Source organism: Epinephelus fuscoguttatus, linkage group LG1 (assembly GCF_011397635.1).
Source record: "Epinephelus fuscoguttatus linkage group LG1, E.fuscoguttatus.final_Chr_v1".
Lineage (NCBI taxonomy): Eukaryota > Metazoa > Chordata > Actinopteri > Perciformes > Serranidae > Epinephelus > Epinephelus fuscoguttatus.
This window is the reverse complement of record NC_064752.1, coordinates 3,693,126-3,718,073: the sequence shown is the minus strand read 5'-3', so window position 1 is coordinate 3,718,073 and position 24,948 is coordinate 3,693,126. Positions and strand designations below refer to the sequence as shown.

The window sequence follows — 24,948 nt, the reverse complement described above, 5'->3', positions numbered from 1 at the left end:
AGAACATCTGATCAATCCATCAATCACCAATCAGATCAGCTCTCCTCTGATTGGCTCATTAGAGCGACTCATCTTTCGTCCTGCTGCCTATTGAACACATTTCATTAACTGTTTCCATGGAGACCGCTGAGTTTCCTATCAGAGGAAAAATTGAAAATATTAAACTAATGATTTCATCTGTCAATCATCTGGCAGACCGCCTGTGTGTGCAAACGTTTAACCAACGTTCAAACATCCAGAACGTTTTAATTCAGTGGATAGTATTTGTTTCACCGTCTGTCACCTCACATCAAAGTTTTGTTTAATGCAGAATCCTTTAAATGTGTTTTGGAGACAAATCGGTACGAATAATCATTGATGTGATGATCATGTTTCTGCAGCTCGCACTAACACAAACTGTTTGTACAGAACTATGCCTGTTTGATTGTATTTCAATATTATTAAAAATCTTTAACCACATCAAACCTGATCACCTTCAGTCTCTTCTGTTCGTCTTCAGCAGAGCCGTGTTAGTCACAGGTCTACATCCGATAAGAACTCGGAGACAGTCTGGCACTGTGACTTGTAAGGACACTGGTTTGTGATGACGCTGGATTGTGGACATTGGTTATCAGGACCCCCTGGATTGTGAGGACACTCTGGACTGGTTTGACAGGACACAGGTTTATGAGGACACTCTGGACTGGTTTGACAGGACACAGGTTTAGGAGGACAAGTTTGTGAGGACACAGGTTTATGAGGACACTCTGGACTGGTTTGACAGGACACAGGTTTATGAGGACACTCTGGACTGGTTTGACAGGACACAGGTTTATGAGGACACTCTGGACTGGTTTGACAGGACACAGGTTTAGGAGGACAAGTTTGTGAAGACACAGGTTTATGAGGACACTCTGGTTCATGAGGACACGGGTTTATTGAGACTGGTTTGAGAGGACACAGGTTCAGGAGGACAAGTTTGTGAGGACACACTGTTTTGTGAGGACACTGGTTCATGAGGACACAGGTTTATTGAGACTGGTTTGTCAGGACAGAGGCTTATTAAGACACGTTTGTGAGGACACAGTGTGAAACCTTTGGAACAAACTACAAACGTTTTTATACAGAATACAACTTTATTTAAAACTTCAGTGAAGAACAAAACAGGTGGAGACAATTTACACAGTGAACACTGAGAGGTGACGTAATATAGGAGGAAATAGCTGATCCAGGCGGCCATCTTGGCTGTCCTCACTTCTTCTTCTTCTTATTAAATCTGAGGGGAAGAACGAAGCGTTAGCCATGTTTACTCTGTTTAAAATCTGACTGAGGGAATACTCGACACATTCGATGATATCACAGCACAAATGACGTTTTCAACAGAAACTGAGCATTTTTCTGTCATGATCACACCTGAAAAATTTTGTTATAATGTGGAAATCGACATGTTTTATTAAAAAACGTATAATGTGGTAAAAATACGAATGTTAAAAATAAAAATAAATATAATAAAAAAATAATAGTGTAGTATGTCGTGAAAAACCACAAACAAACATAGTACAGCATGTCGTCATAAATATCTTAAAAATGTCATCGTATAGAATGTAATCAAAAATCATGAAAAAAACGCCATAGTATAGCATGTCGTCCAAAATCATGAAAAAAAGTCATAGTATAGCATGTCGTTCAAAATTATGAAAAAGAAGTCATAGTATAGCATGTCAACAACGATTAAAAAAAAGTCATAGTATAGTATGTCGTTCAAAATTATGAAAAAACGTCATGGTATAGTACGTCGTTCAAAATTATGAAAAAACGTCATAGTATAGCATGTCGTTCAAAATCCTGAAAAAAACGTCATAGTATAGCATGTCGTTCAAAATCATGAAAAAAATGTCATAGTATAGTATGTCATTCAAAATCATGAAAAAAAGTCATAGTATAGTATGTCGTTCAAAATTATGAAAAAACGTCATGGTATAGTACGTCGTTCAAAATTATGAAAAAAAGTCATAGTATAGCATGTCAACGATTAAAAAAATGTCATAGTATAGCACGTCGTTCAAAATCATGAAAAAAATGTCATAGTATAGTATGTCGTTCAAAATCATGAAAAAAATGTCATAGTATAGTACGTCGTTCAAAATTATGAAAAAACGTCATAGTATAGCATGTCGTTCAAAATCCTGAAAAAAACGTCATAGTATAGCATGTCGTTCAAAATTATGAAAAAGAAGTCATAGTATAGCATGTCAACAACGATTAAAAAAAAGTCATAGTATAGCACGTCGTTCAAAATCATGAAAAAAATGTCATAGTATAGTATGTCATTCAAAATCATGAAAAAAAGTCATAGTATAGCATGTCGTTCAAAATCCTGAAAAAAACGTCATAGTATAGCATGTCGTCCAAAATCATGAAAAAAAGTCATAGTATAGCATGTCAACAACGATTAAAAAAATGTCATAGTATAGCACGTCATTCAAAATCATGAAAAAAATGTCATAGTATAGTATGTCGTTCAAAATTATGAAAAAACGTCATGGTATAGCATGTCAACAACGATTAAAAAAAAGTCATAGTATAGCATGTCGTCCAAAATCATGAAAAAAAGTCATAGGATAGTACCTCGCTCAAAATCATGAAAAAAAAAGTCATAGTATAGCATGTCGTTCAAAATTATGAAAAAAAAGTCATAGTATAGTATGTCGTCCAAAATCATGAAAAAAAGTCATAGGATAGTACCTCGCTCAAAATCATGAAAAAAAAGTCATAGTATAGCATGTCGTTCAAAATCACAAAAAAGTCATAGTATAGCATGTCGTCCAAAATCACAAAAAAGTCATAGTATAGTATGTTGTCCAAAATCATGAAAAAAAGTCACAGTATAGTATGTCGTTTGAAATTATGAAAAAAAAAGTCATAGTATAGCATGTCGTCCAAAATCAGGAAAAAAAGTCACAGTATAGCATGTCGTTCGAAATTATGAAAAAAAAAGTCATAGTATAGCATGTCGTCCAAAATTATGAAAAAAAGTCATAGTATAGCATGTCGTCCAAAATTATGAAAAAAAAGTCATAGTATAGCATGTCATTAAAAAAGTCATAGTATAGCATGTCATTAAAAAAGTCATAGAACATAAAGTTATAAAATAAATAAATATAAAATAAATTAATAACACATGTACAGCAGGACGTTCAATAGATGTCTGTGCAGATTAGTCCCCATTTAACTTAACAGAAACAGGTTACCATGGAGACAACTTAAAATCTTTTGCTGAAACATGAATTTAAAAATGAAACAAAACTGTTTAATCTCTGTCAAGTGACATTCATCTGAAATATCAAGCGCCTGCCAGTAAAATGACCAGAGAGACAGAGTACAGGTAAAACTCACCTGGAATTGCCTGAACGCTTCCTGTCTAAGCCAAGACGCTTCCTGTCTGCAAAGGACGGTCTGTAAGCAGACAGAGACAAGTGAGACAAGCGTACAGACAGGTGACACTGGTGTATGCACAGCTGTACAGACAGGTGTACAGACAGACAGGTGTACAGAGAGACAAGCGTACAGACAGACAGGTGTACAGACAGACAGGTGTACAGAGTGACAAGCGTACAGACAGGTGACTGGTGTATGCACAGCTGTACAGACAGGTGTACAGACAGACAGGTGTACAGAGAGACAAGTGTACAGACAGACAAGTGTACAGACAGACAGGTGTACAGACAGACAGGTGTACAGACAGGTGTGTAGAGAGGTGTGCAGACAGACAGGTGTATGGACAGACAAGTGGACAGACAGGTGTACAGGGTTACTCGTGGTCCCTAAAGTCTCCAAAAGTAGATCAGGAGCCAGAGCCTTTAGCTATCAGGCTCCTCTCCTGTGGAATCATCTTCCTGTTACGGTCCGGGAGGCAGACACCGTCTCCACATTTAAGACTAGACTTAAGACTTTCCTCTTTGATAAAGCTTATAGTTAGGGCTGGCTCAGGCTTGCCCTGTACCAGCCCCTAGTTAGGCTGACTTAGGCCTAGTCTGCCGGAGGACCCCCCTATAATACACCGGGCACCTTCTCTCCTTCTCTCTCTCTCTCTCTCTCTCTCTCTCTCTCTCGTATCCTATTACTGCATCTTGCTAACCCGGCCATTCTGGATGTCACTAACTCGGCTTCTTCTCCGGAGCCTTTGTGCTCCACTGTCTCTCAGATTAACTCATATCACAGTGGTGCCTGGACAGCGTGACGTGTGTGGTTGTGCTGCTGCCGTGGTCCTGCCAGATGCCTCCTGCTGCTGCTGCTGCCATCATTAGTCATTAGTCATACTTCTACTGTTATTATACACATATGACTATTGTCACACATGTATACTGCCAGGTATTAATACATACTTTCAACATATTGTACCGCAGTAGCCAGAACTATAACTATAATATTATTACTTTCATTAATGTTGTTGTAAGCTGCTGTCATTACCTGCATCTCTCTCTCTCTCTCTCTCTCTCTCTGTCTCATTGTGTCATATGGATTACTGTTAATTTATCATGCTGATCTGTTCTGTACGACATCTATTGCACGTCTGTCCGTCCTGGAAGAGGGATCCCTCCTCAGTTGCTCTTCCTGAGGTTTCTACCGTTTTTTCCCCGTTAAAGGGTTTTTTGGGGAGTTTTTCCTGATCAGCTGTGAGGGTCATAAGGACAGAGGGATGTCGTATGCTGTAAAGCCCTGTGAGGCAAATTGTGATTTGTGATATTGGGCTTTATAAATAAAATTGATTGATTGATTGATTGATTGACAGACAGGTGTGCAGACAGACAGGTGTACAGACAGACAGGTGTGCAGACAGACAAGTGTACAGACAGGTGTGTAGACAGGTGTGCAGACAGACAAGTGTACAGACAGGTGTGCAGACAGACAAGTGTGTAGACAGGTGTGCAGACAGACAAGTGTACAGACAGGTGTGTAGACAGGTGTGCAGACAGACAGGTGTATGGACAGACAGGTGGACAGACAGACAGGTGTGCAGACAGACAGGTGTATGGACAGACAGGTGGACAGACAGACAGGTGTACAGACAGGTGTATGGACAGGTGTATGGACAGACAGGTGTACAGACAGACAGGTGTGCAGACAGACAGGTGTATGGACAGACAGGTGGACAGACAGACAGGTGTACAGACAGGTGTATGGACAGGTGTATGGACAGACAGGTGGACAGACAGACAGGTGGACAGACAGGTGTATGGACAGGTGTGGAGACAGACAGGTGTTCAGACAGACGTACAGACAGACAGGTATACAGAGAGACAGGCATCTCACCCAGCTCTGTATTGTCTCAAAGCCTTGCTGTTGGTGTTGGTCAGCTCTTTGTCAAACACAGACTTCTTCCCTCCTTTTCCTGCTTTTTGATTCGCTGCTGCAGAGATACAGTTAAGTTACATCTGACAGAACTGATGTGGTACATCTGTGTATATAAAGTACTGATGTGGTATATCTGTGTGTATAAAGTACTGATGTGGTATATGTGTATATAAAGTACTGATGTGGTATATCTGTGTATTAATGTAGTTCATCTGTAGTATTATCTGACCTTTAGTCGGTGTCTCATCGTCCGGCATCGCTCGCGCTCTCTTTGGTCGTCTCTCTCTCTTGGCCGCCCGTTCAGCGAACATCTGAGCCTTCAAGATCTCGAACTGAGCGCGCTCCTCAGACTGACAGACAGACAGACAGACAGACAGACAGACAGACAAAGATCACTGATTAGACAGTGAGCTCTCACTCTGTCCAGCTGAAGCTGTAATAAATGTTAAATAAATGTAATGTGTTGGAGTTCTCTGTGAGGAACGGCAGGGTCAGTTCGGTGTGACAGGGACTTGCTGGGAGGAGGTCTCTGACGGTTGTGTACCGGCCTTCTTGGAGTCTCTGGAGGTGTCCTGGAAAAGGTTCTGACGGGACTCCATAGTTCTTCTGAAGGACTTCAATGCTCACATGGGCAATGATGGAGAAACCAGGAGGGGTGTGATCGGCCTTCCTGATCTGAACCAGAATGTTGTTTTCCTATTGGACCTCTGTGTGAGTCACAGATTGGCCATAACAAACACCATGTTTGAGCACAGGGAGGTTCAGAACACCTGAGGCCAAAGGTCGATGATTGACTGTGTGGTGGTATCATCTGATCTACAGCCGGTTGTCTCAGAAACTGAAGAGAGGAGCAGAGCTGTCAGCTGATCACCACCTGGTGGTGAGTTGGATCAGATGGTGGGAGGCTGCTCGACAGACCTGGTAAACCCAATTGGTAGTGAGGGAGAACTGGGAACGTCTGTCTGAGGGCGGTGTCTGTGGGGTCTTCAACTCCCACGTGCATCCTGTTCCTGTTGGGAACATGGAGTCTGAGTGCCATTTTGGAGGCAGCTGCTAAAGGCTGGGGTCAGAAGGTTGTTGTTGCTTGTCATGGCAGCAACCTAAGGACGTGCTGACGGACACCAGCAACGACAGAGGCCGACGAAGGAGGGCTTTTGGGTTTGGTTGGTCCAGGTGTGTACTGAGGGAGCAGACAGATACTGGTTGGTCACTGAAGCAAAAACCTGGGTGTGGGAGGAGATCGAGGAGGCTATGGAGAAGGACCTTCGGTTGGCCTCAAAGAAGTTCTGGTGGACCGTGAGACACCTCAATAAGGAAAGCAGAACCTGTCTCAGGCTCAGCCTCAGAGCAGAGCCGCTGCCCCTTTACGTTAACAGCGGCCAGTGATCAGGATCCTCCTGGTCCAGCTGGTAGGAGGCCCCGGGGCCGACCACGAACACGCTGGAGAGATTATAGGTCTCATCTGGTCTTGGAACGCCTCAGGATCCTCCAGGAGGAGCTGGAAGTGTTGATGGTGAGAGGCATGGATGGAGTACTGTGCTTAGCCTGCTGCCCCCAAGACCCGGCCCCGGACAAGGGGATGAAAATAGACGGGCGGGTGGATTGATTGATTTTAAAAAGACTCAACTGTGTTTTTTTAATATCCAATAAAAACACTTTCTGTCTGTTGTGATGAAATACGATGGCGCTGCATCTCCATTAGTTCTTCACATGTTGACCTGACGCTGCCTCCAACAGACTTCATACTGATTACACAACCTGAACTGATCACGACACCTGATTGATTATTAACTGATTGGTTTATCACACATGCAGCACATTTACTTCACAGTTCTTACCGTCAGCTCCTTCTTCCTGCTGTCATTAACAAACTTGTCTCTCTTCTTCTTTCCCCTCAGAGCGAGATCGAACTCCTGCAGAGCCTTTGACACTGACGATGAGGAGGAGAAGTTAAAATACTGCAGAAGAGTTCATTTCCTGTAGTACAGTGTGTATTAGTACTCACTGCGGCTCTGTTTCCTCTCCTGCTGAGTCTGAAACCAAACTCGCTGTGACTGAGAGGAAGAGACGGAGCCATCCAGGCGCTTCTGAGCCACACTCAACTACACACACACACACACACACACACACACACACAAATGATTTAATAACAGACAAAGCTGACAGGAAAACACAAGAAAGCCGACACAGATGTCTAAAGTCTCTGGTGAGAATCAGCTGACGTCACAGAGCAGTTTAAGGTCGTAGAAAATATTGTTTCATTGTTTCTATGAACAAACGCAGCAAATCAAACGGTAACGGTGAGCGGTCGTGAACCTTGGCCTCAGACGCAGCCAGCTCTCGCTCCTCTCTCTCCAGCTTCATCACAGCGTCCACGTCTTTCTCCAGTTTGGAGATCAGATCTCTGAACTTCAGGATGACCTCTGGGCAACAGACACACACACACAGATCCATCACTACACGCCCTTAGTCCTGTCACCTCCCAGCTGCTCGCTCTCGCTCTCGCTCTCTCTCTCGCTCTTGCTCTCTCTCTCTCTCTCTCTCTCTCTCTCTCAGGTGAGGATACCTGGTGGCAGGACGCGAGCCTTCACGCTGCTCTTGGCTGATTTCACCACCTCCTTCAGCATCTTCCTCTCAGACTCTCCAACCAGAGACACCGACCGTCCTGAGCGACCTGCTCTCGCCGTGCGGCCGACACGGTGGACGTAGTGCTTCACTGTGGATGGCATGGTGAAGTTTATCACCTGAGGGACAGACAGGGACACAGAGACAGAGGGACAGGGACAGGGACACAGAGACAGAAGGACAGCGGCACAGAGACAGAGGGACAGCGACAGAGGGACAGTGAGACAGAGGGACAGTGACACAGAGACAGGGACACAGAGACAGAGGGACAGGGACACAGAGACAGAGAGACAGGGACACAGAAACAGAAGGACAGCGACACAGAGACAGAGGGACAGGGACACAGAGACAGAGGGACAGGGACATGTCATCAGGGAGGATCTATCTGTCAGAAAAGCTGCTGGTTTTAAATCTGACAGCAGTTTATTTCTGTGGATTTAGAACAGAAGTTACCACAGTAACCACCTACAGTGCTCACTATCAGAAATCCAAATACAGAATACAGTGAAGTGCAACTGTGGCCGTCAAGTGCCGCCCCAAAACACACACTGGCAGCGGCACGTAGCGGCACCGTCAACACTAAAGTGTATTTCCCACTCCGGCCCGCTAGGTGGCTGTACCTACACTATTTGCCAACAGTTGCCAACTGCTAGTAACAGAAGAAGAAGAGGAAAAACTTTGAGGCAACAATAACTTGGATTTCACGGGTGAGTTTCTTTCCAAAATCGTCTTATTAAAAATTTGAAAACCTTAATAACGTTAGGCATCCTAAGCATACTGCGGCCGAGACGTACATAAAAGGCTTTTCTCAAAGCGCTGGCCGTGCTGGAAATAGAGCAGTGGGCTGAAACAGAGCACAGGCACGTCGCCCAGGGCCATTATGGGTTTGTTCATAGAATATAATGGAGGCAGGCATTTTGATGCACGCCATATGGTGAATGATTCTGATCTATTTAGACAGTAACTCCACATAAACTCCATAATAACTCCGCATTAACTCAAAATTAACTCCATAATAACTCCATATAAACTCCACATTAACTCCATAATAACTCTGCATTAACTCAAAATTAACTCCATAATAACTCCATATAAACTCCATATTAACTCCATAATAACTCCACATTAAGTCCATACTAACTCCATAATAACTCCGCATTAACTCAAAATTAACTCCATATCTCCATATAAACTCCACATAAACTCCATAGTAACTCCACATTAACTCTATACTAACTCTATACTAATTCCATACTAACTCCATAATAACTCCACATTAACTACTTAATAACTCCACATTAAGTCCATACTAACTACATAATAACTCCGCATTAACTCAAAATTAACTCCATAATAACTCCAAATTAACTCCATAATAACTCCACATTAAGTCCATACTAACTCCATAATAACTCCACATTAACTCCATAGCTTCACATTAACTCCATAATAACTCCATGATAACTCCATGATAACTCCACATTAACTCCATAATAACTCCACATTAAGTCCATACTAACTCCATAATAACTCCACATTAACTCCATAGCTTCACATTAACTCCATAATAACTCCATGATAACTCCATGATAACTCCACATTAACTCCATAATAACTCCACATTAAGTCCATACTAACTCCATAATAACTCCAAATTAACTCCATAATAACTCCACATTAACTCCACATAAACTCCACAATAACTCAAAACTATCCCTATAATAACTCCACATTAACTTCACATTAACTCCATAACTCTACATTAACTCCATAATGACTCCGTAATAACTCCATAATAACTCCACAATAACTCCATGATAACTCCACATTAACTCCACAATAACTCCATAATAACTCCATGATAACTCCTCAATAACTCAATAATAACTCCACATTAACTACACATTAAGTCCATAATAACTCTACATTAACTCCACATTAACTCTAATAACTCCACATTATCTCAAAATTAACTCCACAATAACTCAATAATAACTCCATGATAACTCCACAATAACTCAATAATAACTCCAGATTAACTACACATTAAGTCCATAATAACTCCACATTAACTCCACATTAACTCTAATAACTCCACATTATCTCAAAATTAACTCCACAATAACTCAATAATAACTCCATGATAACTCCACATTAACGCCATAATAACTGCATATTAACTCCACATAAACTCCATGATAACTCCACATTAACTCAAACTTAACTCCGCATTGACTCCGCATTAACTCCATAATAACTCCACATTAACTCAAAATTAACTCCAAAATAACTCCACATTAACTCAAATTTAACTCCAAAATAAGTCCATATTAACTCAAAATTAACTCCATAATAACTCCACATTAACTCCACATTTACTCAAGATTAACTCCGCATTAACTCAAAACTAACTCCATAATAACTCCACATTAACTCAAAATTAATTCCAAAATAACTCCACATTAACTCAAACTTAACTCCGCATTAACTCAAAATTAACTCCATAATAACTCCACATTAACTCCAAAATAACTCCACATTAACTCAAACTTAACTCCAAAATAAGTCCACATTAACTCAAAATTAACTCAAAATTAACTTAAAATTAACTCCATAATAACTCCACATTAACTCAATCTTAACTCCATAATAACTCCACATTAACTCAAAATTAACTCTATAATAACTCCACATTAACTCCAAAATAAGTCCACATTAACTCAAAATTAACTCAAAATTAACTTAAAATTAACTCCATAATGACTCCACATTAACTCCATAATAACTCCACATTTACCCTACATTAACTCCAAGATAACTACAGAGGGAAGTAACTCTCACCGTTTTCACTCCGTCGATGTCCAGACCTCTGGCTGCTACATCTGTCGCCACCAAGATATCAATCTGATCGTCTTTAAACCGCCTGGAGAACAACGAGAACACAGAGGGTGAGTTCTAAAGGCTGACAGACAGGAGATTATTGAAGGCTGATTCAAGTAATAGATAAATATAAAAATCTGGGACGAAACATTTAAACTGTTAAAATCTGGGTGAGAGTGATTTTCATTTTTCCTCAAAGTCAACCTTCTCACGTACACAGTGACCTCCCCTTGTCACCAGTCTCTGGTTCTGTGTGTACTCGAGGTTCTCCAGTCTCTGGTTCTGTCTGTGTACCTTAGGTTCTCCAGCCTCTGGTTCTGTGTGTGTACCTGAGCTTCTCCAGTCTGTGGTTCTGTTTGCGTACCTGAGGTTCTCCAGTCTCTGGTTCTGTCTGTGTACCTTAGGTTCTCCAGCCTCTGGTTCTGTGTGTGTACCTGAGCTTCTCCAGTCTCTGGTTCTGTCTGTGTACCTGAGGTTCTCCAGTCTACCTGAGGTTCTCCAGTCTCTGGTTCTGTCTGTGTACCTGAGCTTCTCCAGTCTCTGGTTCTGTCTGTGTACCTGAGCTTCTCCAGTCTACCTGAGGTTCTCCAGTCTCTGGTTCTGTCTGTGTACCTGAGGTTCTCCAGTCTCTGGTTCTGTCTGTGTACCTGAGCTTCTCCAGTCTGTGGTTCTGTGTGTACCTGAGCTTCTCCAGTCTCTGGTTCTGTCTGTGTACCTGAGCTTCTCCAGTCTACCTGAGGTTCTCCAGTCTCTGGTTCTGTCTGTGTACCTGAGCTTCTCCAGTCTGTGGTTCTGTGTGTACCTGAGGTTCTCCAGTCTCTGGTTCTGTCTGTGTACCTGAGGTTCTCCAGTCTCTGGTTCTGTCTGTGTACCTGAGGTTCTCCCGTCTCTGGTTCTGTCTGTGTACCTGAGGTTCTCCAGTCTCTGGTTCTTTGTGTGTACCTGAGGTTCTCCAGTCTACCTGAGATTCTCCAGTCTCTGGTTCTGTCTGTGTACCTGAGGTTCTCCAGTCTACCTGAGGTTCTCCAGTCTCTGGTTCTGTCTGTGTACCTGAGCTTCTCCAGTCTCTGGTTCTGTCTGTGTACCTGAGGTTCTCCAGTCTACCTGAGGTTCTCCAGTCTCTGGTTCTGTCTGAGTACCTGAGGTTCTCCAGTCTCTGATTCTGTCTGTGTACCTGAGCTTCTCCAGTCTCTGGTTCTGTCTGTGTACCTGAGGTTCTCCAGTCTACCTGAGGTTCTCCAGTCTCTGGTTCTGTCTGTGTACCTGAGCTTCTCCAGTCTCTGGTTCTGTCTGTGTACCTGAGGTTCTCCAGTCTACCTGAGGTTCTCCAGTCTCTGGTTCTGTCTGTGTACCTGAGCTTCTCCAGTCTCTGATTCTGTCTGTGTACCTGAGGTTCTCCAGTCTACCTGAGGTTCTCCAGTCTCTGGTTCTGGCTCAGTTCTCCATGCAGTTCTCCGACCTTCAGTCCCATCAGTCCAAGCAGGATGTGCAGTCTGTGAGCCTGTTTCCTCGTCTGAGTGAAACACATCACGTGATCCTGGAACGTCCGAGTCAGTAGAGCTGACAAAACACAGTGTCAGTACATACAGAACCACAGTGTTAGTGTTGGTTGTGCAGGCTTATCAGTACCTACCTGCCACCACAGCCTCTCGGTCTCCCTCTCTGTTTTGTCGGATTCGGACAAACTCTTGTCGCAGAAAAGGAGCGACATCAGTGTTACTGTTAACAAAGATCCTGATTGGCTGCTTCAACGAGACTGCTGCCAGATCCTTCACCTGGAGACACAGGTCACATGACACACTCTCAAACACCTGGACATGGTCACATGACACACTCTCAAACACCTGGACATGGTCACATGACACACTCTCACACACCTGGAGACATGGTCACATGACACACTCTCAAACACCTGGACATGGTCACATGACACACTCTCACACACCTGGACATGGTCACATGACACACTCTGACACACCTGGAGACATGGTCACATGACACACTCTCACACACCTGGAGACAAGGGGCACATGACACACTCTCAAACACCTGGAGACATGGTCACATGACACACTCTCACACACCTGGAGACATGGTCACATGACACACTCTCAAACACCTGGACATGGTCATATGACACACTCTCACACACCTGGAGACATGGTCACATGACACACTCTCACACACCTGGACATGGTCACATGACACACTCTCAAACACATGGGGCACATGACACACTCTCAAACACCTGGAGACATGGTCACATGACACACTCTCAAACACATGGGGCACATGACACACTCTCAAACACCTGGAGACATGGTCACATGACACACTCTCAAACACATGGGGCACATGACACACACCTCCTCAGTCATGGTGGCGGAGAACAGCATGGTCTGTCTGTTGTAGGAACACAACCTGATGATCTCCTTCATCTGCTCCTCAAAGTACTCGTCCAACATCCTGAGAGGGAAACACAGGAACAGAACCTCACAGGTGAGTCATTCTGTCACAGCTAACCCCTTCATGATGACAGGTGTCAGTGTTTACCTGTCGGCCTCGTCCAGGATCAGGATTTCAATGTGAGTCAGCTCAAAGCTTGGTGTGTTGTGAAGGTGATCAATCAGCCGACCAGGTGTAGCTATGAGAACATCTGGCCCCGTCCTCAATGCCGCCTCCTGAGACTTCAAGTCCAACCCACCTGGACACACAACGAGACAGGTTACCTGAGTCAGACTGAGTCCAGAGTTCCAGTCCGTCAGTAAACTGTCAGTTAACAGGAAGCAGGAAGCAGTCATACCGACAGCCAGGCAGGTGGTGATGGAGGTGAACTGGGCGAGCTGACGGGCCACAGAGTGAACCTGGATCCCCAACTCTCTGGTAGGAACGAGAACCAAGACCCGGGTAACCTGGGATGTCCTGGGCTTATAAACCAAACGCTCCAACACCGGCAGCATGAAGGCTGCCGTCTTCCCTGAGGAGACAAAGGAATATATTTATGAACCTCTGTGGTTCCTCCCAGTATGATGAAGTGGTCCCAGTAAACCAGCCTTACCTGTCCCAGTGGCAGCGCAGGCGCACAGGTCTCTGCCCAGCAGGCCCACAGGAACACAGGCCTTCTGGATGGGAGTCGGCTGTTTGAAGCCCAGAGCTGTGATGGCCTGCAGGGTCACAACAGGAAGTTACAAACTACAACCAAGACGGGGGGTGGGGGGGGTGGGGGGGATGAAGGTTTACCTTGAGGAGGGGGCGGGACAGGTTCATGTCATCGAAGGTCAGCTGATCGTCGTACTGAGACGCGTCTTCGTAGAACGACTCCGCAGCCTGAAAACACACACAGCTGTTACCATGGCAACCCAGGTCAAACTGTTGATGAACCTGACATCATCAGCTCCGCCTCCTCACCTCCTCTCCCACCTTCCTCCTCTTCCCCCGTCGTTCTTTGTCTCTCAGGGTGTCTGACAGGAAACAGGAAGTCAACCATCAAAATAAAACACTGAAGTTATGTCAAACTTTTTTCTTCTTTTTTGTTTTTTTACATTTTTAACATGAAAATTAAATAAAGTTTAGTTCTGTGTTCAGAGCTGATGTTTGTTTACCTGGACTGATTATTGTTTATCATTTATTATCAATAAATTCATTATTATTAAACTGATTTATTGATTTTTTTTTTTTTTGTTTATTAAAGTATCTGAACTAAAATAACTGAAATAATTCAAATGTTTAGACTTCCTGTCAGAAATAAAAAATAAAAGCCTCTGATGGACTCACCTGATTTGGTCAGAATCTCTTCATCACTCGAATCAAACTCATCTTCCTCTTCATCATCGTCCTGCTCCTCATCATCATCACCACCTCCATCAGCCTCTGCCACAGCAGGCTTCACATCCTGCTCTTCATCCTCCTCCTCCTCCTGGTTCTTCCCTGCAGAACCTTCAGCAGTGTCACCCTGAGCTGATTTCTCCTGCACAACAAAACACATCCACCTTAAACACAGGAAGTGGAACTTGACCAGGCAGGAAGTAGAACGTCACAGCAGACTCACCTCAGCCTTCCTCTTCTTTCTGATTTTCTCAATTTTCTGGTCCAGAGTGGTCACGGTTCTCTGCAAACACAGAACACAGTCACAAAACACTGCAGGAGAACCCTACGGGACCAAAACACAGCAGGAGAACCCTACGGGACCAAAACACAGCAGGAGAAGGTCTGATTGACTGTATACATGCAGGAGTCACATGATCTGGGTGTGTTAGTCCCACTGTGACACATTCACTGCAGGACCATTTCACTCACACTGACATGTTCACAGGGATTTATAAAGTCATGTCATGATGTCCGAGTGACACAGTATAATCTCAGGGTTCTACCTTGTTCTTCAGCTGTTTCATGACGTCAGCCATCGCCCAGTCCTCGTCATGGATCAGTCCGTCTCTCTCTCCAAACTCAAAGTCAGCGTTGAAGTCTTTTGCCCCGTGACTCCCAAACTTCTTCTTCCTGTTCAGGACAATCGGCTCATCCTGGAACGAACGCGCGCACACACACACACACACACACACACACACCACTGTCAGATGAAATAAAAACATTACAATGATCTGATTCAATCTCAAACTGAAGAATTAGAGTTTATATTTTAATAAAAACACATCAAGAAATACAGACAAGAAATACTCAGCCCTATATCATTATAATTATTATTACATAGGTTCTTATAAAAAGACATAAGTCAGTAAGGTGCTCCCACAAACAGGGTGCAGATGAAAACCTGACTGAGCTCAGTCTGAGGATGAAACATCTCCACACACAGTGAACATATATTAACATATCATATTAAAGCAGAGCAGGTAGAGACACACACACACTCACACACACACACACACACACACACACACACACACACACACAGTGAACCTACACCACAGTCTGTCATCATCATTATAAACCACACTGAGTCTGTCTGTCTCTCTGTTTATGTCTCACTGACTGAAGTTCATGTTCAAATGTTTCGACACAAATAATTAAAAAAATAATACAAAAATAATAAAACCTGTAGTTTGATTTAAATGTTAAAATAAATCCAGTGTTGGTCACCAGCTCTGTCTCTAGTTTGAACTTTTACACGTGAGTTAAACTCGTCCGGAACCTTCCGGATCAATCAGCGGTAAATGTGCTGTTTTCAGGCCGGGCCCTGGTTCACCATCAGCCGTGGACAGTCTGAGCTGTGTGGCCGGGCTGACTCACCTCCTGCTCGGACTCGGTGTCGGGTTCCTCCGGACTCTCGTCCTCGTCCCGGATCGTCCCGATCAGACCCAGCTGCTCCAACATGGCGGACTGTGGACCGGGACCTGCACACCGGACTGTGGACGCTTCTAAACGGGTTCTGTGGAGGTTCTCTGTCGTTTTGTCTTCACTCATATACACACGTGTGTGTTGACGGAAACAGGAAGTGCAGGCGGTGTGTTTCCGGTTCACGGGTTCTTCTTCTTCTTCTTCTTTTGGTATGGCAGGCTTGACGCAGCATCGGCGTATTGCTGCCCCCCTCAGTTAGAAGTCGTTATTTCCTTAGATCGTCTTGTACAAACCAGTGGAGTGCAGAAATCCCACTAGTTTGTTTGTTCTCTCCAGGTCTCCTTTGGCTAGAATGGTTGACATTAAATTTTGCTTCCCCACTGTCCAACAGATCTCTATATAGTTTTCTCCTTTGCTCAGTGTATATGTTGCATTTTAAGATGACATGTTTCAATCAATCAATCAATCAATCAATCAATCAATTTTATTTATAAAGCCCAATATCACAAATCACAATTTGCCTCACAGGGCTTTACAGCATACGACATCCCTCTGTCCTTATGACCCTCACAGCTGATCAGGAAAAACTCCCCAAAAAACCCTTTAACGGGGGAAAAACGGTAGAAACCTCAGGAAGAGCAACTGAGGAGGGATCCCTCTTCCAGGACGGACAGACGTGCAATAGATGTCGTACAGAACAGATCAGCATGATAAATTAACAGTAATCCACATGACACAATGAGACAGAGAGAGAGAGAGAGAGAGAGATGCAGGTAATGACAGTAACACTTACAACACCATTAATGAAAGTAATAATATTATAGTTATAGTTCTGGCTACTGCGGTACAATATGTTGAAAGTATGTATTAATATCTGGCAGTATACATGTGTGACAATAGTCATATGTGTATAATAACAGAAGAAGTATGACTAATGACTAATGATGGCAGCAGCAGCAGGAGGCATCTGGCAGGACCACGGCAGCAGCACAACCACACACGTCACGCTGTCCAGGCACCGCTGTGATATGAGTTAATCTGAGAGACAGTGGAGCACAAAGGCTCCGGAGAAGAAGCCGAGTTAGTGACATCCAGAATGGCCGAGTTAGCAAGATGCAGTAATAGGATACGAGAGAGAGAGAGAGAGAGAGAGAGAGAGAGAGAAGGGGCCCGGTGTATTATAGGGGGGTCCTCCGGCAGACTAGGACTAAGTCAGCCTAACTAGGGGCTGGTACAGGACAAGCCTGAGCCAGCCCTAACTATAAGCTTTATCAAAGAGGAAAGTCTTAAGTCTAGTCTTAAATGTGGAGACGGTGTCTGCCTCCCGGACCGTAACAGGAAGATGATTCCACAGGAGAGGAGCCTGATAGCTGAAGGCTCTGGCTCCTGATCTACTTTTGGAGACTTTAGGGACCACGAGTAACCCTGCGTTCTCAGAGCGCAGTGTTCTGGTGGGATAATATGGCACTATGAGCTCTCTAAGATATGATGGAGCTTGACCATTTAGAGCTTTATAAGTTAACAGTAGGATTTTAAATTCAATTCTGGATTTTACAGGGAGCCAGTGCAGAGAAGCTAAAACAGGAGAAATATGATCTCGTTTCTTAGTTCCTGTTAGTACACGTGCTGATGCATTCTGAATTAGCTGGAGAGTTTTTAAGGACTTACTAGAGCTACCTGATAATGGAGAGTTACAGTAATCCAGCCTTGAGGTAACAAAAGCGTGGACCAATTTTTCTGCATCTTTTCGGGTCAGGATAGGCCTAATTTTCGCAATATTACGCAGATGAAAAAATGCAGTCCGTGAGGTTTGTTTTAAATGAGAATTAAAAGACAAATCTTGATCAAATATTACTCCAAGGTTTCTTACGGTAGCGCTAGAGGCCAGAGCAATGCCATCTAGAGAAACTATGTCATCAGATAAAGAGTCTCTGAGTTGTTTGGGGCCAAGAACAATAACTTCAGTTTTGTCTGAATTTAACATCAGGAAATTGGTGCTCATCCAAGTTTTTATGTCTTTAAGGCAATTATGGAGTTTAGTTAATTGATTGCTTTCTTCTGGCTTCATTGATAAATACAACTGAGTATCATCCGCATAACAATGGAAATTTATAGAGTGATTTCTAATGATGTTACCTAAAGGAAGCATATATAGAGTAAACAGGATTGGTCCGAGCACAGAACCTTGCGGAACTCCAAAACAAACTTTAGTACGTAAGGACGATTCATTATGAACGTGAACAAACTGAAAACGATCAGATAAATAAGATTTAAACCAGCTCAGTGCAGAACCTTTTAAGCCAATTAAGTGATCCAGTCTCTGCAGTAGAATTTGATGGTCAATTGTGTCAAACGCCGCACTAAGATCTAATAAAACAAGTACAGAGACGAGTCCTTTGTCTGAAGCAATCAGAAGGTCATTTGTAATTTTAACTAGAGCTGTCTCAGTGCTATGATGCACTCTAAATCCTGACTGAAATTCCTCAAATAAATTATTATCCTGGAGAAAATCACACAGCTGGTCTGCGACTACTTTCTCAAGGATCTTTGACATAAAGGGAAGATTAGATATTGGTCTATAGTTGGCTAACACCTCTGGATCCAGGGTGGACTTTTTTAGTAGAGGTTTAATTACAGCTACCTTAAAAGACTGTGGTACATAGCCTGTTAATAAGGATATATTGATCATATCTAATATATGAGTGTTAACTAAAGGAAAGACCTCCTTAAGTAGCCTAGTTGGGATGGGGTCTAAGAGACACGTTGATGATTTGGATGAAGAAATCACTGCAGTCAATTCTTGAAGAGAAATTGGGGAGAAGCAATCTAAATATATATTAGGTTTTACAGCTGTGTTTGAGGTTAAATAGGTACTATCTGAGGACAGGAGGTCATGAATTTTGCCTCTAATAGTTAGAATTTTGTCATTAAAAAAGCTAATAAAATCATTACTGCTAAGGGCTAAGGGAATACAAGGCTCAATAGAGCTCTGACTCTCAGTCAGCCTGGCTACAGTGCTGAAAAGAAACCTGGGGTTGTTCTTATTGTCTTCTATTAATGCTGAGTAATAGTTTGCTCTGGCATTGCGGAGGCCCCTCTTATAAGTTTTGAGACTGTCTGTCCAGATTAAACGAGATTCTTCCAGTTTGGTTAATCGCCAATTCCTTTCAAATTTTCGCGATATTTGTTTTAACTTACGGGTTTGAGAGTTATACCAAGGAGCGAACTTTCTTTGCTTTTAACTTCTTTTAAGAGGAGCTACAGAGTCAAGCGTTGTTCGCGAGCCTAGTCACGGCGCTATCAACAAAATGATCAATTCGGGAGAGGTTAAAGTCGCACGGAAACCTCTGTTACTGAAGGTATTGGTATTGAATTTAACGACGAAGTAATCTTTTCCTTAAGTTTTGCGACAGCACTATCTGATAAACATCTAGTATAGTAACTGTTGCTGAGTGGCGTGTAATCGAGTAAAAAGAAATCAAAAGTAATCAGATAATGATCCGATAGCGAGGGATTCTGTGGAAAGACTTTTAGGTTATCAATTTCAATTCCATACGTCAGAACTAGATCGAGGGTATGGTTAAAACAGTGAGTGGGTTCATGTACACCTGACTGAAGCCAATGGAGTCTAATAATGAGATAAACGCGGTAGCCAGAGTCATTATCAACGTCGACATGAATGTTAAAATCGCCTACAATAATAACTTTATCTGATTTAAGAACTAAACTGGATAAAAACTCTGAGAATTCAGATACAAATTCAGAATACGGGCCAGGAGCACGGTACACTATAACAAATAAAAGTGGCTGCGAGGTTTTCCAGGTCGGATGTAAAAGACTAAGAACGAGGCTTTCAAATGAATTATAATCTAGTTTAGGTTTAGGGCTGATTAACAGACTAGAGTTAAAAATGGCTGCAACTCCCCCTCCTCGGCCGCTGCCTCGAGGAATGTGGGTATTATTATGACTGGGAGGAGTGGACTCATTTAGACTGACATATTCATCTGGACACAGCCAGGTTTCAGTGAGACTGAGTAAATCAATATGATTATCTGATATTAATTAATTTACTAACACTGCTTTAGACGATAGAGACCTGATATTTAACAGTCCGCATTTAATTCTCCTGTTTTGTCTTTCTGTCACAGAAGAGGTTTTAATTTTTATGAGGTTGTTATGCACAACTCCTCTTTGTTTAATTTTAGATTTAAAAAATTTAGGTGGTCGGGGGACAGACACCGTTTGTATAAAACTATGAAAACTATGGCTGGGTAACTGAACTAGAAGCTCAGAGAGGCGTTTAGGACTGCGTCTCCGAGTCCTGGTCTCAACTCTGGGTTGTCAGGGATTTAAATGACACCTGTTTGACTGTTTCCACCTCTCCACACTGGCTGTGTTTCCATCCAAAAGTGATTCGAATCACTGGGAAATGAGCATTAAAAGAAATACGAATCCTGTGTGTTTCCATTAAATGTACGGACTTTGGTGAAAACTACGAACTCGCGCAAGTTTTCCTCAGAACCGGAAACAAAACAAGTCTCACGTGATTCTTCTCCTACGTTTTCTGGCGGTTGGCAACCAGCTTGTAAATGCATTACCACCTTCCCAACCCGGAGTGTGGATATCACCATGGAGAGAGGTGCGCTACGTCAGACTTAATTTGAACATAACTGTTTCCATCCCCTGTTTTGCAAATCAACATTTTTTCGAATCAACCAAAACCCGGCTAAAGCAAGCGTGTTTTAGTTTGTGCGAATCAGGGGATTTTACTTTGAATTTTGACGTTTCATCATGATTTTCCGATGCAATACTTCTACATGCGCATCTAAACAGGCTGATGGAAACATGGCTACTGACATTTCTGGCAGCTGACACTGGGTGAGAGGCAGGGTTCACCCTGGACAGGTCACCAGACTATCACAGGACTGACACATAGAGACAGACAACCATTCACACTCACGTTCACACCTACGGACAATTTAGAGTCACCAGTTAACCTGCATGTCTTTGGACTGTGGGAGGAAGCTGGAGCACCTGGAGGAAACCCACGCTGACACAGGGAGAACATGTCAGAGCACCTGGAGGAAACCCACGCTGACACGGGGAGAACATGTCAGAGCACCTGGAGGAAACCCACGCTGACACGGGGAGAACATGTCAGAGCACCTGGAGGAAACCCACGCTGACACGGGGAGAACATGTCGGAGCACCTGGAGGAAACCCACGCTGACACAGGGAGAACATGTCGGAGCACCTGGAGGAAACCCACGCTGACACAGGGAGAACATGCAAACTCCACACAACTCCTGGGACTGAACCAGGATTGGCGTATTGCTGCCCCCCTCAGACTTTGGTGAAAACGTCCCGTACAGACGACTTCTGGTGCCACGTCAGTCCAGGTATTCCTGACAGGTGTGTGCGTTTGGTCCTTTATGATGATTCTGACCTCTGATTTACCTGCAGGTCAGTTAACTGTTGTTTTAATCATTGTTCAGCCAAGATGTTGTCTGTCTCATTTCCTGACACGTCTATATGAGCAGGAACACAAAAGATCTGAAGTCCCCTGAACACATGACACATGTCATACATCATATCCTGTCTGCAGGACCACTCTTCAGAGTTAATGCCCCACAGCTCTCATTATTATTAACATCATTATTATTATTACTGCGTCCTGTGTGTTCTGGCCTTGTTGTTTTATGCAGGATGAAAACCATGAGATGAGAATTGAAATAAAGGACTTCCTGTCACAGTTGCTCATATTTATCCACATGAATCTCAGTCAGTCCGACTGTGTTTATGTATTAAAGGTATGAAGCATTCACTGCATATCATCATTTCTACATTTCAGACACGTTGGATTAAAAACATCAGCTGGGGTCGTCTGTGTCCTCTGTGAGCTCTGTGCGCTCTGTGTCCTCTGTGAGCTCTGTGTCCTCTGTGTCCTCTGTGAGCTCTGTGCGCTCTGTGTCCTCTGTGTACTCTGTGAGCTCTGTGAGCTCTGTGCGCTCTGTGTCCTCTGTGAGCTCTGTGTCCTCTGTGTGCTCTGTGTCCTCTGTGAGCTCTGTGTCCTCTGTGAGCTCTGTGCGCTCTGTGTCCTCTGTGAGCTCTGTGTCCTCTGTGCCCTCTGTGAGCTCTGTGCCCTCTGTGAGCTCTGTGCCCTCTGTGAGCTCTGTGTGCTCTGTGTCCTCTGTGAGCTCTATGTGCTCTGTGTGCTCTGTGAGCTCTGTGTCCTCTGTGTGCTCTGTGAGCTCTGTGTCCTCTGTGTCCTCTGTGTGCTCTGTGTGCTCTGTGTGCTCTGTGTCCTCTGTGCCTTCTGTGCCCTCTGTGCCCTCTGTGTGCTCTGTGAGCTCTGTGTCCTCTGTGCCCTCTGTGAGCTCTATGTGCTCTGTGTGTTCTGTGAGCTCTGTGAGCTCTGTGCCCTCTGTGAGCTCTGTGTCCTCTGTGAGCTCTATGTGCTCTGTGTGCTCTGTGAGCTCTGTGAGCTCTGTGTCCTCTGTGTGCTCTGTGTGCTCTGTGTCCTCTGTGCCTTCTGTGCCCTCTGTGCCCTCTGTGCCCTCTGTGTGCTCTGTGAGCTCTGTGTCCTCTGTGCCCTCTGTGAGCTCTATGTGCTCTGTGTCCTCTGTGTGTTCTGTGAGCTCTGTGTACTCTGTGTCCTCTGTGAGCTCTGTGTCCTCTGTGAGCTCTGTGCCCTCTGTGTCCTCTGTGTCCTCTGTGAGCTCTGTGTGCTCTGTGTCCTCTGTGCCTTCTGTGCCCTCTGTGCCCTCTGTGTGCTCTGTGCCCCCTGTGAGCTCTGTGAGCTCTGTGCCCTCTGTGTCCTCTGTGTCCTCTGTGAGCTCTGTGTGCTCTGTGCCCTCTGTGAGCTCTGTGAGCTCTGTGCCCTCTGTGCCCTGTGTGTGCTCTGTGAGCTCTGTGTCCTCTGTGCCCTCTGTGCCCTCTGTGCCCTGTGTGCCCTCTGTGTCCTCTGTGAGCTCTGTGTCCTTTGTGTGCTCTGTGTCTTCTGTGTGCTCTGTGTGCCCTGTGAGCTCTGTGTCCTCTGTGTCCTCTGTGTGCTCTGTGAGCTCTGTGTCCTCTGTGCCCTCTGTGCCCTCTGTGCCCTGTGTGTGCTCTGTGAGCTCTGTGTCCTTTGTGTGCTCTGTGTCTTCTGTGTGCCCTGTGAGCTCTGTGTCCTCTGTGCGCTCTGTGTCCCCTGTGTCCTCTGTGAGCTCTATGTGCTCTGTGTCCTCTGTGTGTTCTGTGAGCTCTGTGAGCTCTGTGTACTCTGTGTCCTCTGTGAGCTCTGTGTCCTCTGTGTCCTCTGTGAGCTCTGTGTCCTCTGTGAGCTCTGTGTACTCTGTGTCCTCTGTGCCCTCTGTGAGCTCTGTGTGCTCTGTGTCCTCTGTGCCTTCTGTGCCCTCTGTGCCCTCTGTGAGCTCTGTGCCCTCTGTGTCCTCTGTGAGCTCTGTGCCCTCTGTGTCCTCTGTGTCCTCTGTGAGCTCTGTGTGCTCTGTGCCCTCTGTGAGCTCTGTGTGCTCTGTGTCCTCTGTGCCTTCTGTGCCCTCTGTGTGCTCTGTGCCCCCTGTGAGCTCTGTGAGCTCTGTGCCCTCTGTGTCCTCTGTGAGCTCTGTGTGCTCTGTGCCCTCTGTGAGCTCTGTGAGCTCTGTGCCCTCTGTGCCCTGTGTGCCCTCTGTGTCCTCTGTGAGCTCTGTGTCCTTTGTGTGCTCTGTGTCTTCTGTGTGCTCTGTGTCCTCTGTGTCCTCTGTGTGCTCTGTGAGCTCTGTGTCCTCTGTGCCCTCTGTGCCCTCTGTGCCCTGTGTGTGCTCTGTGAGCTCTGTGTCCTCTGTGCCCTCTGTGTGCTCTCTGAGCTCTCAATCAATCAATCAATCAATTTTATTTATAAAGCCCAATATCACAAATCACAATTTGCCTCACAGGGCTTTACAGCATACAACATCCCTCTGTCCTTATGACCCTCACAGCTGATCAGGAAAAACTCCCCAAAAAACCCTTTAACGGGGGGAAAAAAACGGTAGAAACCTCAGGAAGAGCAACTGAGGAGGGATCCCTCTTCCAGGACGGACAGACGTGCAATAGATGTCGTACAGAACAGATCAGCATGATAAATTAACAGTAATCCATATGACACAATGAGACAGAGAGAGAGAGAGAGAGAGAGAGAGAGAGAGAGAGAGAGATGTAGGTAATGACAGTAGCTTACAACAACATTAATGGAAGTAATAATATTATAGTTATAGTTCTGGCTACTGTGGTACAATATGTTGAAAGTATGTATTAATATCTGGCAGTATACATGTGTGACAATAATCATATGTGTATAATAACAGAAGAAGTATGACTAATGACTGATGATGGCAGCAGCAGCAGGAGGCATCTGGCAGGACCACGGCAGCAGCACAACCACACACGTCACGCTGTCCAGGCACCGCTGTGATATGAGTTAATCTGAGAGACAGTGGAGCACAAAGGCTCCGGAGAAGAAGCCGAGTTAGTGACATCCAGAATGGCCGAGTTAGCTAGATGCAGTAATAGGATACGAGAGAGAGAGAGAGAGAGAGAGAGAGAGAGAGAGAAGGAGAGAAGAAGCTCTGTGTGCTCTGTGTCCTCTGTGTCCTCTGTGTGCTCTGTGTCCTCTGTGTGCTCTGTGTCCTCTGTGTCCTCTGTGAAAATGAGGTGAGAGAGTGAGATGATTAGGTGAAGATGAGGTCAGGGGAAGCTTCAGTGTGATGTCATCACAGGTGAAACAGGTGCTCAGTCTCGTCAGAATCAAACAAGCTGTTGTTGATGAACCTGATTATGTTTCATGTTTGTTTTTGTTTT

General features: G+C 44.4%; 1 protein-coding gene across 2 annotated transcripts; it reads right to left on the bottom strand.

Annotated features, from left to right (window-relative positions):
• Positions 1 to 897: 897 nt before the first annotated feature.
• Positions 898 to 16,302, bottom strand: ddx27 (DEAD (Asp-Glu-Ala-Asp) box polypeptide 27). Of its 2 annotated transcripts, none has more exons than XM_049583575.1 (21): positions 16,084 to 16,302; positions 15,210 to 15,359; positions 14,888 to 14,947; positions 14,614 to 14,806; positions 14,248 to 14,300; positions 14,080 to 14,166; positions 13,898 to 14,003; positions 13,643 to 13,816; positions 13,393 to 13,543; positions 13,206 to 13,305; positions 12,473 to 12,614; positions 12,246 to 12,399; positions 10,801 to 10,882; positions 7,901 to 8,078; positions 7,651 to 7,757; positions 7,340 to 7,436; positions 7,173 to 7,264; positions 5,564 to 5,684; positions 5,293 to 5,389; positions 3,376 to 3,435; positions 898 to 1,255 (listed from the first exon to the last, which is right to left on the bottom strand). In XM_049583575.1, the coding sequence occupies exons 1-21, from the start codon at positions 16,255 to 16,257 to the stop codon at positions 1,231 to 1,233; spliced, it is 2,403 nt and encodes an 800-aa protein (XP_049439532.1). In that variant the 5' UTR covers positions 16,258 to 16,302; the 3' UTR covers positions 898 to 1,230. The 2 variants fall into 2 exon arrangements, with proteins under 2 accessions (XP_049439532.1, XP_049439541.1); XM_049583584.1 differs by having other exon boundaries at positions 5,293 to 5,386.
• Between the last annotated feature and the right edge of the window lie 8,646 nt (positions 16,303 to 24,948).

Bases quoted from the DNA above. Each gene is read 5' to 3' on its own strand.
- ddx27 (XM_049583575.1), bottom strand. From the start codon at position 16,257: ATGAGTGAAGACAAAACGACAGAGAACCTCCACAGAACCCGTTTAGAA. The intron at 10,883-12,245 runs GTAGACTGGAGA...GTTGTTCTCCAG, and splicing joins CAGAGACTGGAGAACCTCAG to GCGGTTTAAAGACGATCAGA. The intron at 5,390-5,563 runs GTCAGATAATAC...GTATCTCTGCAG, and splicing joins CGATGAGACACCGACTAAAG to CAGCGAATCAAAAAGCAGGA.